At 48.2% G+C, this 17,202-nt stretch overlaps 4 protein-coding genes across 4 annotated transcripts; 1 reads left to right on the forward strand and 3 right to left on the reverse strand.

Annotated features, from left to right (window-relative positions):
• Positions 1 to 39: 39 nt before the first annotated feature.
• Positions 40 to 2,890, forward strand: F5891DRAFT_63941 (kinase-like domain-containing protein). Its single transcript, XM_041372611.1, has 14 exons — positions 40 to 506; positions 566 to 678; positions 737 to 801; positions 852 to 925; positions 974 to 1,159; positions 1,218 to 1,505; positions 1,557 to 1,616; positions 1,665 to 1,760; positions 1,820 to 1,854; positions 1,907 to 1,946; positions 2,002 to 2,062; positions 2,116 to 2,123; positions 2,176 to 2,199; positions 2,253 to 2,890. Exons 1-14 carry the CDS (start codon positions 330 to 332, stop codon positions 2,718 to 2,720), a joined length of 1,695 nt encoding a protein of 564 aa, XP_041229606.1. The 5' UTR covers positions 40 to 329; the 3' UTR covers positions 2,721 to 2,890.
• F5891DRAFT_1126933 (armadillo-type protein) lies at positions 2,776 to 9,713 on the reverse strand (the record flags this gene model as incomplete). The annotated part of the gene is made up of 19 exons (XM_041364134.1): positions 2,776 to 3,041; positions 3,095 to 3,320; positions 3,379 to 3,535; positions 3,585 to 3,747; positions 3,794 to 3,919; positions 3,972 to 4,095; positions 4,160 to 4,573; positions 4,623 to 4,909; positions 4,959 to 5,190; positions 5,243 to 6,517; positions 6,572 to 6,879; positions 7,056 to 8,046; positions 8,096 to 8,800; positions 8,850 to 9,005; positions 9,058 to 9,117; positions 9,166 to 9,214; positions 9,268 to 9,491; positions 9,542 to 9,625; positions 9,681 to 9,713. The coding sequence occupies 19 exons, from the start codon at positions 9,711 to 9,713 to the stop codon at positions 2,776 to 2,778; spliced, it is 5,880 nt and encodes a 1,959-aa protein (XP_041229607.1).
• Positions 9,714 to 9,953: 240 nt separating this feature from the next.
• On the reverse strand, positions 9,954 to 12,009 carry F5891DRAFT_1162839 (Rft protein-domain-containing protein). Its single transcript, XM_041365301.1, has 5 exons — positions 11,480 to 12,009; positions 11,172 to 11,432; positions 10,946 to 11,121; positions 10,505 to 10,886; positions 9,954 to 10,454 (listed from the first exon to the last, which is right to left on the reverse strand). Exons 1-5 carry the CDS (start codon positions 11,968 to 11,970, stop codon positions 10,034 to 10,036), a joined length of 1,731 nt encoding a protein of 576 aa, XP_041229608.1. The 5' UTR covers positions 11,971 to 12,009; the 3' UTR covers positions 9,954 to 10,033.
• A 3,993-nt stretch (positions 12,010 to 16,002) lies between these two features.
• F5891DRAFT_946672 (uncharacterized protein) lies at positions 16,003 to 16,871 on the reverse strand (the record flags this gene model as incomplete). The annotated part of the gene is made up of 2 exons (XM_041374692.1): positions 16,003 to 16,475; positions 16,598 to 16,871. The coding sequence occupies 2 exons, from the start codon at positions 16,869 to 16,871 to the stop codon at positions 16,003 to 16,005; spliced, it is 747 nt and encodes a 248-aa protein (XP_041229609.1).
• Positions 16,872 to 17,202: the final 331 nt, after the last annotated feature.

A 17,202-nucleotide genomic window follows, 5' to 3' on the forward strand; every position in this document is an offset into this window, starting at 1 on the left:
GGGTTAGGCGAGCCTCGTGGTTGAATGCATGGCCAACACCAGCAGTGACCGCGGCTAGTTTCAACTACAAATTCTTGATTCCACTGCCGTTTCCTGTGGGGGATCAGGGCATCGTCATTCGCAATTTAAGGTTTCCAGCTATGGCTACAGAAGTTATCGAAATGCATATTATACTAGACGCCATAATCTGCAGTGCGTCTGGAACAAGTTTGGATCAAGGAAGTAGGTTAACTGCAGATGCGCATGCTGCATGCATGCACAGCATGTGACTGGCTGCCCGGAAAACACGCAGAGAACTCCCCCATAACAAAGGCTTTGTATTCAGTCTCATGATACTCCCGTGTCTTGTAGGAATTTCTCTCATGAGCGTATTTAACACTATCGTGAACCCAACACTGGGAGTTCTCGAGATAGCTGGTGCTGCATCAGGTGTTCCGTATGCCCAGGGGGCTGGGATGGCACTCCAAGCCATCAACACCGCTTGCAACCAAGTGGCCATCCACAAGGTGCGCTTTTCTCGCTTTAAAACTTACTCCGACTTAAGACACAACATCATCTCTGTCAGCGCAAGTCTGCCCAACTTGCTGACAGATGCACTTCGTTGCTGAACTTGATCAATGATCATGCAGTTGGACCCGCTAGCGATGAGATGCGATCATCCTTAGAAGACGCTGAATTGTGTGTCGTTTGGCTCCCTAATCTTCCTGTTGGAAAAATGTTCATACCATTGAGACAGTGTTCTGTATGCTGTACGAGACCGCATACAAAAGTGGTCACGATATAGCAAAGTGAAAAGTTTCTGTACGTGTCGCGGCTATCACGAGCTTCGATGTGCTCACGCAATGCCTTAGTCAAGAGCTCTCAGATAGAAAACGACCTGGATAGGTGCCAGAACGATGTGAACGCAGCTATGGAGCGTCTGCACGTAAGATCACTCCTGCTACTTGTGTTCATATGTTGAAGCTTTTGACAGGTCAAAAATCCCCTATCTGTCCTGATCATGCAGAAACAATCTATGGACCTCATGAAAATGAATCAAGATCGCATCGAGGAAAAGCTGGCACAGCTGATGATATCCCCACAACAGATATTGGACGCAGTCCAACGGCACAATGCTGGCGGTCGGGATGCCCTTGATCTCATGAGAACCGGTCAGGAGGCAAGTTCTGGTAGCGCTTGATGTTTCTCTTTCTTCGATCCTCATTACACCTTTACAGCGCTTGATACAACTATGCTTGCAATTGCCGCGTGAGAACTCCCAGTCACCGGACCGAACGTTACTTGGGGACCCGATGGTTGAATCCCCATCACCCTCACGTTCTTGCTCGCTAGAAATGACGGTGCAAACTCAGATACAATGTGCTTTGACAGATTTACGGCGCCTAACAAAAATTCCTCCGACACTCAAAGTCTTGAACAATCAGGTCAAAAAGGTCAGCGGATCCATTCCGATATGCTCTGGAACGTACAGCGACATCTGGCAAGGAGAAATGTTAGGAGAGAAGGTAAGCTGGTTTTTGAAGATGCTACGTAACTGGATGACTGATACCTCCAAGGTCGCACTCAAAACCTTGCGCAATATCACTGACCCTACGAAAGCCAGAAGAATGACCAAGGTATGTCGTAGTCTTCGTTTACATGACTCAACTATCATTAACGTATAGCGCTATGAGCACGAAATGAACGTGTGGGAAAAGCTTAAACACGACAACATTCTGACAATTTACGGTGTCATCACCAACTTGGGACCTATTCACATTGTAAGATCTTCCCCTGTAATTATGTTTATCACCTGATAAAAACTCTACGCTCCACGCAGGTGTCGACGTGGCAAGAAAATGGCAATGTACTAGAGTATGTCATGCTGGAATGCAGCACATCCCCATTCTTACTTAATTGCGCTCAGATATCGCATCAAGAACCCTGACATCAACCCCCTTACTTTGGCAAGTATGCTAGTAGCTTGACCATTACCTCGAAACTGATCTTGATAACACTCAGCTCGCACAAGCCGCAAGAGGCATCGAGTATCTTCATGGATGCAACATTGTTCATGGAAATCGTGAGTGCGTTTCTGTACTTCGTGGGGACAAATTGTTCTGACTTTACGAGTAGTGAAATGTGTAAGTCGCTATGATTCACAAGCAGATATGCTCGTTCACAGTTTCGGGTCAGAATAATATGCTGGTCTCCTCCGAAGTGCGTGACCTTCTCCACTTTAGTTAATAGGTCTGACTCAGTTTTCGATGCAGGGTGTAGTATGCATTGGTGACTTTGGGCACACGCAGGTCCTAGATGAAGTGCTCGGGAGGGAGGAATTCACCGCTTATACTGGGTCCTCCAACGTGCGTTGGAATGCTCCGGAACTCCTGGGTGGCGATGATGTCAAGCCCACCAAAGCCAGCGACGTCTTCGCGTTCGGAATGTCTATCCTGGAGCTTGTAACCAAGCAGGCACCCTATTCGCATAGAAAACGTGATCTCACTGTTATCATGGACATCAACGACAGACATTTACCTCTTCGTCCGACCGAGCCGGAAGATGTCTCGCGGTGGATGCATAGTGAACTATGGGAAGTTTTGAACAGATGTTGGTGTTTTATGCCTCAGGAGCGGATGGATCTTGGAGAAATCACAATCTGTCTTGAGGATCTCACCAAGTACCTTGGGAATCATCCAAATTGGCAGACGGAACAGGTCGATGTTGACATTGTTCAATGAGATGTTGTCCTCGCGTATATCATGATCCACGCATGTACATATGTTAACTACTTTATCAAAATGATCTCAGGGAGATCTGCGGCTTCATACTCTGCTGCACTGTGCCCGCGGCGCCTTCAACAGCCTTCCGAATTGACATCTCAAGTACTTCCCGCACAGAGGGGTCCAGCTGAGTAGTGGCCTCTTTGAAGGACACGGGTGAGCTAGCTGCCAGGGAAAGCAAGTGTGCTATGCCACTAGAATGTATGGTTGATGGAGGCATCTGAGATGGGCGTAGAAGTAACGTGATTGTTGGCAGCAGTACACTCAATAGACGGGAACCTGCACGATTAAAGTTCACTACTTAAACCAAATACGTGGGTACTGGTACTGACGTTGTTCCTCTTTAGCCAGCGAGACGAGTGTCGCAAATGTTTTCCAAACCTCGTCTATCGAGATGGCCTGCTGTTCTGACACTGTTCCGTCATCCACTCGAGGTACCATTTTGGCAACGTATTGGATTAGTGCGGGAAGAAGCAGCCGAACGCAGGCTCGAAGAAGTTCACTTCCAGACGCAGCGATTGCAAGAGTTTTGGCGCAGTGAACAGCCACAATAGCCATCTGCTGAACGCAAAATCGCTCAGCGACACGCATTAGAAGTATTGAAGAAAAAGGATACCTGGTCGCCCTCTTCAAGCTTTTGTGATATAAGGAAGAACAAGTGCTCCACCACATCACGAGAAACCGCCACTTGTGGAGGAATGACGGTCAAGATGAGCACCGCCGCGAGAAGGTTAGTCTTGACTTTTCTCGACGAAATTAAACCTTCGCGTCCCCTGTGTTGCTTTAGCCTCCCACAGACATGCAAGTATTTCGAAAGCAAACCTCATCTCATCCGCGTTCAAAAGACATGAAGACAACAAGCCATGGATAAGCTTCCTGTAACGTTCGCGGACACTAGGATGGCATGGAATGGCCAACAAGGATTTGAAAGCCGGAAGAGTGGGAGTTATCAAATCCGCTTCCGATGTTTCATCTTTCAGCAGTTCTGAAAACGGATTATGCAAAAGAAATCGCTGATGATATTTTCGTACCGCCATAGAGAACGCAGCCTATTCCCCGTACATCTTCTCGAACAACAAGTTCTGTCGTCGAGGCGATGAGATGGAAGGCACTCAGGGAGCCAGAAATCATCTTTGTAATATCAGACAGATCGCCTTCTGCAAGAACATGGATCATGTGGTGCAGCAGCGTAAAGGTTAAAAGACTTACTTATCGATGACGTTCCTGGATTGTGACGAGAGTGTCGAATGGTGTAGGCAAAAATCTTGAGACAATGAGTGGACACTGAATCGGGAGGAATGGTTGTGTTGCTTTGACTCTCCTTGCTGCTGGACTGCGTGTGAATTTCTCGTGAAGAACAATTTGTGGAAAACTCGCCTGAGGTTGCCTCCAGGTACATATTGGCCGAAGTGTTTGGCAAAAGTGGTCAGGACAACGATCAGGTGAATGAGTACCTCTGCAGATTCTGTCATAGCGATTCGGTGACTGAGACTCATGAATTCTTGAAAGATAGTAGGCTCCAAAAGGGCTTTCCCAGAATAGCGAGGTTCGAGAAGGCATTTCAGTGCCCCCAGGCAGGCAATCACTGTGTCAATTCGTGAACTGGTGTCTGGCGAGGACGTCGCGAGTGCTTCATATATAAGGCCGAAGAGGGGGAAGAAAAGGGGCGCTGGCCCTTCTGCCGTGGAGTCGATACCATTGACAGATGATCCCACCTCCTTCCCAAGGATGGCAGCTGAAATGGATTGATCGGAGCGATTCATGGCGTTCGCGACAGCTTGTAGGATCGTTGCCCAGGAAGAAGTGTAGTACTGGAAAAGTGAGATCCGTTGATAATAATCGATCGAGATTGAAACTTACAGGGAGTAGGACTACTTTACCGAGGCTTGCATACGACGGGTCTAAAGCTACCGCTGACGCATCGTGTATGAATTCGGAATCTGCCCGGATGACAGCATAATCGCGAAGGCTCGCAATCCATTGCGGTGCCAAGATCGATCTGTATGGTTTGATGACATCCAGAAGGTACGTCTGCTCAGAACTAGCAATTTCTAGACGAGCCCACGCCGAGAGGATAGAAACCCTCAACATGCCTGACGCATTTGGGCTCAAGTCCACAAAATTGCCCATAGTTAAATTGCCAGATTCTTGAAAAGCATGAATGTCTATATTGATGAGATATTTGGATATGCCTACCGTCAACCTCTCCGAGTGCTGTTGTAAGTTGTTTGAGAATTCTCCCCATCCGACTTACATCTTTGACAACGCCACAGCCAACAAATACTGCACAGGCATCGATGGCAGAAGACAAAATTTCAGGAGTGGAATCTGGAGAGAAGGCGGGAGTAAGCGCAGCCGTGATAGGTGCTTGATGTTGCTCAAGTAGGAGAGCGTCTGGATAGTCAGGATCTGGGGCCTGGCAAAACACCTGTTGAAAATACATGAAAAGAAAAGTGACAGAAATCACAACAGTGCACTACCTGAATGACATCGCGTAATACAACCAATCCCTCTAATCGTATCTCTGTGACATATGCTGCAGATGCTGTGAAGGCCATTTTGATCAAATCTGGGACACGAGACACAAGCAGGCCGTTCACTGGAATGCCGTGGCTACGAGCGAAAGGTATGTCAATGTGCTCTCTGCGTCCAAAGCGTGCAACTAGAGTGCAAATTTCGTGTAAACATCGCAGTGCAAATAATTGCGTCCTCCAGCGTGATGTAGCAACCATGGCTATGTTGCTTTGCCGCGTGTCATCATTTGACATGGATGCACTCAACGATTGACCTTCGTCATCCATGAGACTGTTGGCTGTATTGACCACTTTCTGGGAGGCATTTATGCGCAACATAATCCTCTGGCAAAGGTCAATCCAGGCGGATGGATTGTGAATCGCCGTCTGAAGTAGCCAACTTGAAATTACGTTTCTGACTCCATCGATCGATGGGTCACCGTCTAGCATTCCAAACAAATCCTCCACAAGGCTATCTCCACCCAATCGGGACATTGCTAGAGCGTCTTTCTGAACCAATTGATAAAGGGCATCGATTGCTGCGAGTTTTAGGCATCTTCTAGGTGAACTAAGGTGCCTTCTGAAACGATTCACGATCTCGGGGACGTCCACATGCTCGGGAGCAAACATGAGGAGATGCTGAATGCACCTTATAGCTTCTACTAGGATGGGCTCATCATCTTCCACCGAAAATTCGTGGACAAGGTCAAGTACGATTGTTCTCGTCCTTAAAGAGTCGTGAACATCAGGGCCGAGAATGGTGATGATTGCATCCAGGATGTAGCAGACAAGGGGGTAAGCTTGCAAGTCACCACCAATATTGGCGTTGTTCAGTGTCCCTCCCTCGGCCTCGTGAGTGTCCGACAGGTATATTTTGAGTAGCATTCCCAGGGTACTTGACACGAATGGAGCGAAGGCCAAACTAGCAGCGTTAATGACATGTCCCAGTGCGCGGAGGGACCAAAAGTGGACCAGCGGATGAGAATCATTGCTCAATGACATGAGAAGGTTCACTGTTGTTTTTAAGATGGGGGCTGCCGCAAGTCCACCGACATGGCTGTATAGAGACCCAAACGCAAGCGCACAACCAGCTCGACCTTGGGGATCGCGGTTGCTTACAATGTGATCAACCAACACCTTGGTTTGACTCGTCAAAAAGGAGCTTCCAGAAATGTTGGCAAGGCGCCCAATGGCCTCGCTACTAGCAGATCTTAGGGCGGGGTCACCATCCACAAGAGCATCCTGCAAGTGAGATTAAGAACACATGGCCGAACCACAGGTTAAGAGTAAACTTACTTTCAAGAATGCTCCAAGAGCTGAAGTGACTTGAGAATGCCCAAGGGTATCCTTAGATTGACGATGATACGAGATCATCGCAACACGCAATGTTCGTACGATGGCCACGACGCTATTCAACATTACAGCGGTCCTCCTCCCAGCGTTCTTGTCAAGCTTCGGAGACCGATTGGACTCTATCAAGTGACTGATTGTCCGCAGAGTGGTACTTAAGTCCTGGGCTGGCAGCAACTGAGAAAATAGTTCGATAGCGGCGTCACAGACTGACGACACAGGTGGTGGAGCATTGAAAGACCGGCTTTCCTCTTCTGACGGGTTTATCATAGAAAGCGAAAGTGTATCGTGCTCGCAAGCTCCTAGTATCGGCTTGCGTAGCTAGATGCGTAGATCAACATCGGCAGGAAGAATTCACACATGAAGTGTCTTACCAGGGCACTTATTGAGTGTTCGATAATATCACTGTTGCTGTGACCTCGGCGAGGACTTTCAGACGTTGTGCTTTGGTCAACCCCGTCTTCAGATATTTCAAGTGTAGTGAGTCCATATGCGTAACCATCTGTCATCTGCCAGATTGAAGTGAAACTACCGGAGGTAGATGCAATTGAGGCTTGCATTGCAGATATGTTATCGATATCGGGGCCCGCGAAAACAGTAAGGACGGACTGCAATAAGCTTGATTGAACAGAATCCGTCAAAGTGGAAGTTCCAAGAGCGGAGAAGCATTGGTATGCTCTACGTCGAAGAGAAGCCTCGCGAGTCCGAATAGATGGCCCAGTATCTTCAATCACCGAAGGTCCAGAAACTTCTTCAATACTCTGTGACAAGAACACATTTGAAAATGAGAGGGCATTTCCAAGCAGAGATGAGATTCTCCGGGCGACGTCGAGAGTGGTGAGTTGGCTATTGTGAAGCAAAAAACAAAGGATTGCTCCAAGTGCACTTTCACGGACATGCAGGAGAAACTTCCACTCGGCAGCTGACCGGCCTGAAACGTTGTCTTTCGCAGTAGGTTTCGGTAATGCATTACGCCAAAGTACCAGTAGCTGAGGTAGATGTGAGCGGACAAAATTTGGTCCAAGCAGCATCAGCGATGCAATCAACGTCCAGGCAACTTCGACCTCTACTGCTGCGATATGAATATCATGATCACTAGCGCGTTTAAGGAGCTGAGTAGCGGTGTCAAGAACGCTGGCTGACACATCAAAAGACACGTATAGGGGGCGATGGGGCACAATGGCGACAAGAGCTGCCAAACCATAGGAATGACCAAGTGTCCGGCGATCAATGTCCGAAGGAGCTGCAGGAGATTGAAGGGATTCAATGTCGCGTTGTAAAGACTCCGCAATCGCCAACATTGCCTTCGGTAGACGGAGGGGGGTAGAATAGCAGAAGCAACGAAGAGTCCAACTCGCATTGACACGAACCGAGTGACTTGGATGCGTAAGCAGCGTCATCAATGGTACAGAGACAGCGTCCTACGCCGAATTTAGGAATGAACCAAAGTTACAACTTCACAGGACTTACCTGAACCGGCGGGGGTGCATTGCCTAGTTGTTGCAACAGACCTGCAACCTCCTCCAGTGCTATTGTTAGGATGGATGAAGATGGAGCCACCTGCCCCGGCATTAATGCTGGCCATCTTTTCAAGTATGACGAGGAAAGATCTTGAATTGCAACTATTTGTCCCTGCTCAGTCAACATTCGTAGGGCTATTAGCTCCCGTAAAAGAGCGCCAACTAGCTTCCGGATGAAGAGTTTGTCATATCTCGTGGCTCCATTCTTGGGATAGGAGACGATCTCGGTCATGAGGTGACTGACAAGTAGGGAATAATTGGATTCTACAAATACTGGTCCGAGTTTTGCCAGTAGTGTGACGTAAAACATGAAGATTCCCGCACGGGTTTTGCGGCTGTGAGATTTGTTAAACTGGGTGGAGATTTGTGATAGCATATCTCCTGGCGTCAAAAGGATTTTGGTGTTTTCGGCTGCAATATGTGCAGGAGTAGAGATATCGGAGTCTTCTTGTTCCTTCTTGCCTTTTTGTGACTGCTCTGTGACTGCCACAGCACGTTCCATTTGGGTGGCTGCGAGCATATGTCCCGCTAGCTGCGCCAGCGATTGCGTTGTTACTTGGTCACTGTGTTCAAGACTTTTGACGCAGATGTTCATGATTGACTCCACATCTGCAAGTGTGACGGAGTCTTCGGGAGTATAGACGATCATTAAAACCTGCGCACGTTTCAGTGCGCAAAATGCAGTTCACGGGCAAGAATCTCACAGCAGCAGCAGCTCGCTGGACGGGGAGAGCTTTATCCGTTAAACCGTTCTTCGTTTGCTTGATTATGTCCTTTGCAAGGGAGTCGCTCAAAGCCTTCTTGGCTGAAACCAGGGTTTTCCGGAGCATGGTGAGCGCATGATATCGGACATGCGGCGACTTTGACAATAATGAGAGAAAAAAGCGAACAGCCAGTAAATGTTCTACGCACCGCAGATGACCTCAATGTTTTGATGGCGATGGTGGCGGTTTCAGCCATAAAGGACATAAACTGCCTCAGGCCATCAGAACACTATTAAAAAAGAGGGACATATCGAACCTGGGAGCCGAAGGCCTCCATCAACTCTCCAATCGTCCAGAATGCGGCGCTGTAAGCGGAATGTCATTCAAAAGTACTGATAAGCGTGGATTTTGTGCTGACATCCGAGTCGAATCCTTATCCGTGGCTTTGATGTCAGAGGCTGGCTTGAGCAACACCCTTAGCGTGTCGAATAATGACCTGGATTCTCCACGATGATACAGGACTAGAAGGCATCTTGCAGCTAGACTGCGAAGCGGACGACCAGGAGAAGGGTATGGCTCCGAAGGTATAAGCACCTTCAGTAGCGTAGCTTCTACTGAAGCTTGCGTCTCCTTGAGCGTTTCCTGTAAAATGTGAAATCGTAGGGAAATACAGTCATTATGAATTCACATACGGTACTCGCATGTCTGAGACTTCTTTCCAGATTCGACAACCACTGAAATAAGTAAAGCTCGCCACTGTCGGCTGTCAATTGATTCTGCCTGTTGTGTAAGTAACCTTTCACGTCTACTGCGAATTAATGTATGACATACCTCATCTAATTCTTCGATTCCCTTGGATTCCATAATCCGTGACGACGATCGAATTCGATAACTTTTAGCTGCAGCACTGTAGCTTGAGGCGATGTACTACTCGGCCAGTAAGTGATGCTCGTAGCGAATTCTAATGACGGCTTATGCCAGTGGCAGTACAATGTGACAAATTTAGAACGAATCATCTAAGCATTCAAGTTGCTGCATGATGTATGCTTGATCGAGCACACAGAACATGGATAGCGTTATCGATTCAATCATTCACATACAACGTGCAGTTTGCGAGATGAAAATGCCATACGCTTCGACAGTGGGGGGACACCAGTAAATATTCGATGGATTATACACGTAAATCAGTCAGTTTTCACGGATGCTCGTATCACCAGGTATCTGCCAGACGTTAGCCACCATATTGCGACACAACACAATCCCATTCCGGCCCCCTGCGCTAAATGAGACATAACGATTACGGAAAGTATTGCTCTGCGGCCTTTCGTTTGAAGTAGAATGGCAGCCTGATGATGCATTTCGGACATGGAGATCGCCAGGTAAGATAACACGGCAGCCAGAAGGAATTGCCATGTTGGCACCAAGGTGTGCCATCTGTGAGCAGTTTTATTTCTGTCAAAGAAGGCTGAAGTGTATCGTGCGGCGTAGATTATCCGGGCTGCCAGGTTGATTATGTTTGCGTAAACCAGAGAGACATCACCAAAGCCCGAGGCGTAAAATCCAATCACAGAAACAATGAATAGAACGGAAAAGCCAATGAGCCATCTGATAATTTAAATTGAGTCAATGTAAACGATGGTGAATGAAGTGCACACCTGCTTTGTCTTCGAAGATCTTGAGAAGTTGCGATGCTCGAGAAGAAAGCTTCAAGTACACCATTGATGGCGAGGGCAGGGATGTACCATATCCAAGCTGCGAGAACCATTGGAGCGCATGTTGTTAGGTACTGTGATGGGAGCAATAGGTGTAGAAAGACCGGAAGATAGATGGTGGCAAATACAATGACAAGGACGGAACAAGCTAGTTGAATGGAGACTAGTGACAGCAAGATCTCTGAGGCTTGACCTAGTGAGCGTCTGTCAAATTGTGCCCCAGTCGACGTGGATTTCGCCTCAGCCGGTGGGCACAAGGTTCTTGAAAAGTAAACCCTACATATTTCTTCTAGAGGTTGGAAAACTATTCGTGCAACTAGAGAACCTGTACAAAGGTTGGATCGTCACTATACCTGAAACAACCCAGTCTGGAACGATGCTCACCATAGTTTACAGCGACCGCGTACCCTCCTTGGTCCTGCAAAGGGCTGTACCAAGATAATACAATCTTATCTCCTTCTGTCAAAATATGTTTGACGATAGATTGCCCAGTCATAGTCAAAGACAGATGTAGACTGCTAACGTCAAAGTATTGTGAGGCAATACGATAGAATGCTGATCTGACTGCCGTGATCAGAGAGTTAACCATTGAACAGGTGGATGGACTCACCTGGAAGCAGCTACTTCGGATGACGGTCGTGTAGCAAGACGAGTCGGCCAGAAGGTGGGATGCCCCATCTGATACACGTAACTGACAAACACCACACTGCTGTATGCAAGTTGGCCCAGAGCAAAAGCAACGAGCGCGAATTCTCCGGAATCTGGTCTAGTCGAGTCGTAAAGGAGGACAAGATAAGTGACAAGAGTCTTGCACGTTATCCCGAGACCTTCAGCCCTCACTCTAGCTCCAGTGCGAACTTCACCCATGGCCCTGGCAAGTTGAGAGAAAAATATATGTCACTGAGATTATCTACATACCGATTATGCATGGGTTCGCTGAAGAGCTCGCTTAGCGCGGCGAACACATATGTCGATAACGCCACGTGAAAATGAGGCTGATGACGAACATCAGAGCTGGCAAGAGTAACATATGCAGCTGCCGTAGCTAGAGACACCGGAAGTCCTAGAATAATCGGCAATGTAGATAGATTTGTCGAAGCAGGTACGTCGTCGTTAAAAGTTGGCTCTTGAGTATGAACGGTGGCATTTCGCGGCCACGCTCTGAGTAACGCATTCCTGACACCTTCCCGGCTGAGAAACAGTATGGTGCTTAAGATAAGTTCAAATTGAATTGCAGCAGTCCCGTATGCTTGCGGGGAGGCTAATCGAAACAGTGCTTGATTCAGAACAAAAGTCAATAGACGAGAGCCAAGTTGGAGACCCATAAGAGAGAATAAAGAAGTAAGTGAACGTTTCAACAACCCGCCATCTTGGTCTTTTGAACGTCCTAAGGATGGTTGTTGGTCCATGGGTGAGATTTTGATAAGGTATTTTAGTAGTATAACGCGTAGCTAACCTAGCGGCCGGATTTACACAAATCCGACTCGAGATGTGTGTTTGGTCATGTTATGAACCAGCCTTGTTACATAATATGTAAGCACTTTGAAGTGCATATTATTCATTAACAGCATGGTTTAGGCTACAATCTGGAATCGATTATCGGTCAGGCCTTCTGTGCATGATTCTGGCGCCATTTGTAACGAATGTATAGTTATCTTCTTAATCCAAACGAGTCATAAATTACATGCACAAAAAAATAGCGTTCGTTCCTTCTTACATGTAATTTGGGGCTCAGCTGAGTCATCTATGTACTAAATCGGATGCTAAGTCCGTAGCGGAAATCTGCGATTAGCTAATGAAAACCTCATAGGAAAATTGACATAATCCCGGAGACACGTGAAAAGTGCATTGGCCACGGCTCTGACACGCGCAGTGGCTCAGTGTGAGTCAGAAAGGGGAGCACGTTGCGACGCTAGATACTTGCGACCTATTAGCTTAGTAAAAATAAAATAAAACTTCCCTTTCCCAGACAGTGAACTTCGACCCTCTCCCGTGGTGTTCGTGGTATATACAATCCACCCTCTGAGGTCACCAGTCTCCCGCTCAAGCGATGTTGGTATCTAATCTTGAGACTTGCCCCCATCATCTCCCCCTAGAATCTGGTCTTTGTAAAATACAGATGGATACGTGATCCGTCTGTTATCAATTCACATCCCCCCACTTTTAATCAAAACATCTGGGTACAAAGGAAATTCGTCTTCTATGCAAGGGGGAAGCACGGACTAGTATACGAGGCAGTACGAGCGATTGTAGCAGGAGGTGCCGACTCCATCTTTTGTGTCGGGCAGACAGATGTTACAGTGACCTGAGATTACTTGTAGTGGCACAACGGGGGATGAATTTCAGGCGGCTGAATAAACGTCCTCACATAGTCTTCGAGACCTGACCCCGAACACACCGATTCAATCATTCAATTTTCTGTGGCTCAGGGTGTGGCGTCTGAATGTGGACCTCAGTCCGACAGGCCCATGACACTTGTGGCAAGGATCATTCTTTTTCCTATTCGAAGTTCTAGCTTTTCCGTTCATCATATGCCCGGAAATTGGCAGCTATTTCACTGTCAAAGAATCAGATCCTATGGAAACGACTTTGTATTTCCGCGGGACCACCTTGGGTTTGCGGAACCACCACTCTGCTGAAGCTGTCGCGTCCAAATCAAGAACTGGCGAGTGACCTTGGCCAGCGAAGAAAATATATTTAGCATGGCGTGGAGCTGTGAGGAAGCAAGAGGAAGAAATTGCGGTTCGGCGCCAAGCGTAAATGGCGTGGTAGCTGATATGAATTGTGCCAGGCTTGTTTGTACTTACTGGGCGACGGGCGTGGAAGCGACTCGAAGCTCTTGGTTTTTCACGCAGTATAATATTCTTCCACTTTGGTCATAAGCGGCGAGAAAAAAATCTGCAGGAGGGGTGAGGAGGAATGAGTAAGTATAAGACGCATTCACTAACATGGTGTCGACTCCAACTAGTACTTGTTCAATGGGAGCGGCGGATCACGCATGTCATACAAGACCCGCTGTGACTGTCATATCAGTCAAATTATCATGCATCATGGCTGGCTGTTGCGCTGTCAACACTGGACGCGCTGCAGGAATGCCTGGTGATTGCCAACCCTACCCTACGTCGCTTTAATCACAGAATCTCGAATCCGAATTTGTCATGAAGAATCGATGAACCGATATGCCACCAAGCCTCATCAAGCCCACGAATTCTGCAAGAAGACAGAAGTATGTTTAGGCCCTTCGATGACGGACAAACTTGAATGATCAATGATAGATAGCCTTGAAACAAACGAGATCCTTTCAAATCCGGGTGAGGGCCTACTATCAGTTCTAGTTGATGATCGCGTTCTTTAACTCACGTCTTTCAGAAGTTCAGAACACATCGATCATCTCAGATCTCCCCCCTGAAGCCTGTCGGACCAGAAAATTTGAATCCTTCCAAGCCATATATAGAGGTATCCGAGGTATGCTTTTATGAGGCCACCCCTGCATCTTTGAAGGCGACGTGCGGAAATGGATCAACGATGGTGAATCAATAGAGCAACAGTCGCGTCACAAAGGCAAGCTCTCGACCCCTGTTTGCCCCCGCCGCAATAGAGGATAGACCCAAGCGAATACCGACCCGGATTATCATCTTGGCGGCCCTCATTTCAGGCAAGAAACGGCTCCGGTCGGCTTCTAAGATCACAGTAAGTGGATTCAGTCTGTGGGCGTCTGGACGGCTTTGATACAGAATTATATGCTCAGGAATCTATCCCATGCAAGTCTGAGCTTTACAGTCACTACTTACTAGCTGTCACCACGCTTGAACCCACTGGCCTGCCGTCATCTCCCTATTTTCGCGTGGCAGACCCCCAGGCCTCAATAATCGGTTACTGTCTGAGGACGTTATCGGGCCTACGACTAACGAGACGTTGCACGGCGATCACAGCAAAAGCATACGAGTTCTGGAACTGGCAGATCTCCGGCATTCTGGTGATGTTCCAAGCATAGTCACAATGAATACTCTCAGTGACTATCGAAACACATACGGTGCATGACACGTACCTCAATCCTGTGGAATTCCTGCAACGTAACGCCCAATTGGAGATGAATGTAATTCGATCTCCTCGCGTGCTCTGGCTCGATTGTCGCGCGTTTACTGCGGATATCAACTCTCTGCGACGCCCCGCCCCTCGATAATGCACGTTGCGCAAGTATGAATATTTTTTGCCGAAATATTCAATGAATTCGCCGTGCCCATCACTGAGAAGCCCTTTCGACCACTCTTGTCGCTCGCTTCCATTTCGGTGGAGTACCAGTAGAGTTCTGGGGTGCCAACGTGGCAGTAGAACGTGCACAATGAAGTGATTGTTCCTCAAGTTATTCTTCGAGTCACTCTTCGCCACCGTTGCTTCCATTCCTCGACGTAAATACCTCGCCATGGTTAGATTGCCGCTGAGATAAAGAAGGGTTAATTCGCGCCGTCGACTCGGAGCTGGGAGATTGCATTTGGCCGTATAGTCGCGAACTTGCAATTTGGCTGGCACTGGTCGTCGCACATGAACGGGTACCGCTTGCGCATGTTCTTGGTTCGAATGATGGCCCACCAACGGGCTCGGCAGTTGCCCTCAGAGGAGCCGAAAGTTCTGTTCATCACACCGTGAGTCACTAGTCAGGCCTTATTACCTCAGGCGCATCTGAGCGCTAACTTTCATACCAAATTCTCTCTGCGCAGATCCCTTCTCGCTCCCAGGCTCAAGCATCTTGGCACACCCAAATAAATTCCATCACTATCGATATCCGTAAGCAGAACATTCCGACGCAAGATCATGGAAACCCAGCGCCGCGGAGCGCAGAACACAGCGACGCTCCACTGCATTCCCGCGAGTTATGGGCCAGTTATGGGTGCCTGTGGATCGAGATTCTGTAAGGGCATATGATTTAGGGAATAGCGGGGTATTGATTGACGGGATCGAACCGCAGAATACTTGTGGGGGTCTCTTCAGAGGCTCGACTTGAGATGAATGCTGCACAAGGCGAGTGGGCGCGTTATCAGTTTCATTTACTTGTTACGTTCGTTCTCCTCATGGCCTTCGTGCGGAGGATGTTCTAGTATCCACGTTTCAATATAAGTCATAGAATTTGACCAAGGCATGAATTTAATTGAACTCAAAAGAATACCCTATGTCAAGTGACTCATGTTGGAGCAAATGGAGATCAGTCAAAGATAGCAAAGGCAACAATGCATCAAGCAAATAGACCTAAGCACAACGAACTACGAGTATGGACAGTGTTATATAACGGTACAGAGGACAACGCAAACAAGACAAAATGGGATGCATGTAGGTTGAACATAAGCCCTCCGTTTAATGTACAAAACAACATCACAGGGGCATGTCGCACGAAATCAAGAAGTTAAAGGGGTAAAAGGAATCCTTCGAGATGCTATACACCTCATTTAGTCGTCACCGTGATTCCGCCCATTGAGATGCCCAGAGTCGCTTGACCCTCCAGCCGAAGGCGGCTTGCCGTACATTTGAGGATACGGAGCGTAATGGGGGTTCATCATCTGCATCTGACCGTCAGGGCGGTGCGGATACATGTACCCATACGACTGTGGCGCATACGGAAGGAATGCGGCCGGAATGTACTGGGCCATGGACGGATATCCTTGTTCTGGGTCTTGACCTGGATGCCCATTTTGTCCAGGATGAGGCATCGGCGTAATTGCATAGAACTGGGGATAGTACGCCGGGGAGGCCTCACCAGGCTTGGGAGTCGGTGACCCCGGAAACTGGCCCGGGAACATGGAATACCCAATGGGCGCCATATACGCTGCCTGTAAAGGCGGCGAGGCCGACTGGGTTGGCACTTCCGTCGTGACGGGAATGCTGGGTTGCTCGGGCACATCGCCAATATCGGCATTGGTGCCTACGCGATCTCAACGACAGTCAGAACGAAGAGGAAGGAACCAATCAGATAAGAGCATAGGTGGAACGAATGGACGAGTGGCGTCTCAGAGTACTGCACAAATGGAGGGTGTATGATCTTACCTTTGCCATCGCGCTTCTTGTAGGGTCCCCTTTTCACGCCTTTTTTCCTCTCTTTGCGTTGGGAATCGACACACTCTTCAGCAATGCCATATTTGACGCAACGGAGACAAGGACGGGCGTCGTCACACTTCTTGCATGCCTTCTGGCAGTTTGTGCAAGCGTTCTTGACTTGCCTGCGCTTGGAGCGAAGAGGTTGTGTGGCAACTAGGCCAGGTGGGAAAGGATACATATGCATGGGCATGCTAGAATAACCATTGACGGGATGAACCGTCATTTGAGGCTGAAGGTCTGTAGACTGCGCCTCAGCGAGGTCGTCGCCGTCTGGCGTTTGATTGCGCTCCACAGAAGACATGCTGCTGAGGGCGAGAGAAGAAGAGACTGTATGTGGCGGCCCTGACTGCTGATGGTTCAAGATTGTTGACTTTTATGGATGTATAGGAAATTGGAAGAATATTGCTGTGGGTAAAGGCACGAGGTAAGTAGGAAAGACGGTGGAGGAGCGGAAGAATTAGTACGATTCGGATTCCAGATTAGCTCAGGGCTCTTTGCTACACGAGTTCGACGCACTTCCGGCCCTTGGTCCCTGTTCTTGTTCACGTGGTGGG

This window comes from Suillus fuscotomentosus (assembly GCF_016647785.1).
Source record: "Suillus fuscotomentosus strain FC203 chromosome Unknown F5891scaffold_11, whole genome shotgun sequence".
In the NCBI taxonomy this organism is placed as follows: Eukaryota; Fungi; Basidiomycota; class Agaricomycetes; order Boletales; family Suillaceae; genus Suillus; species Suillus fuscotomentosus.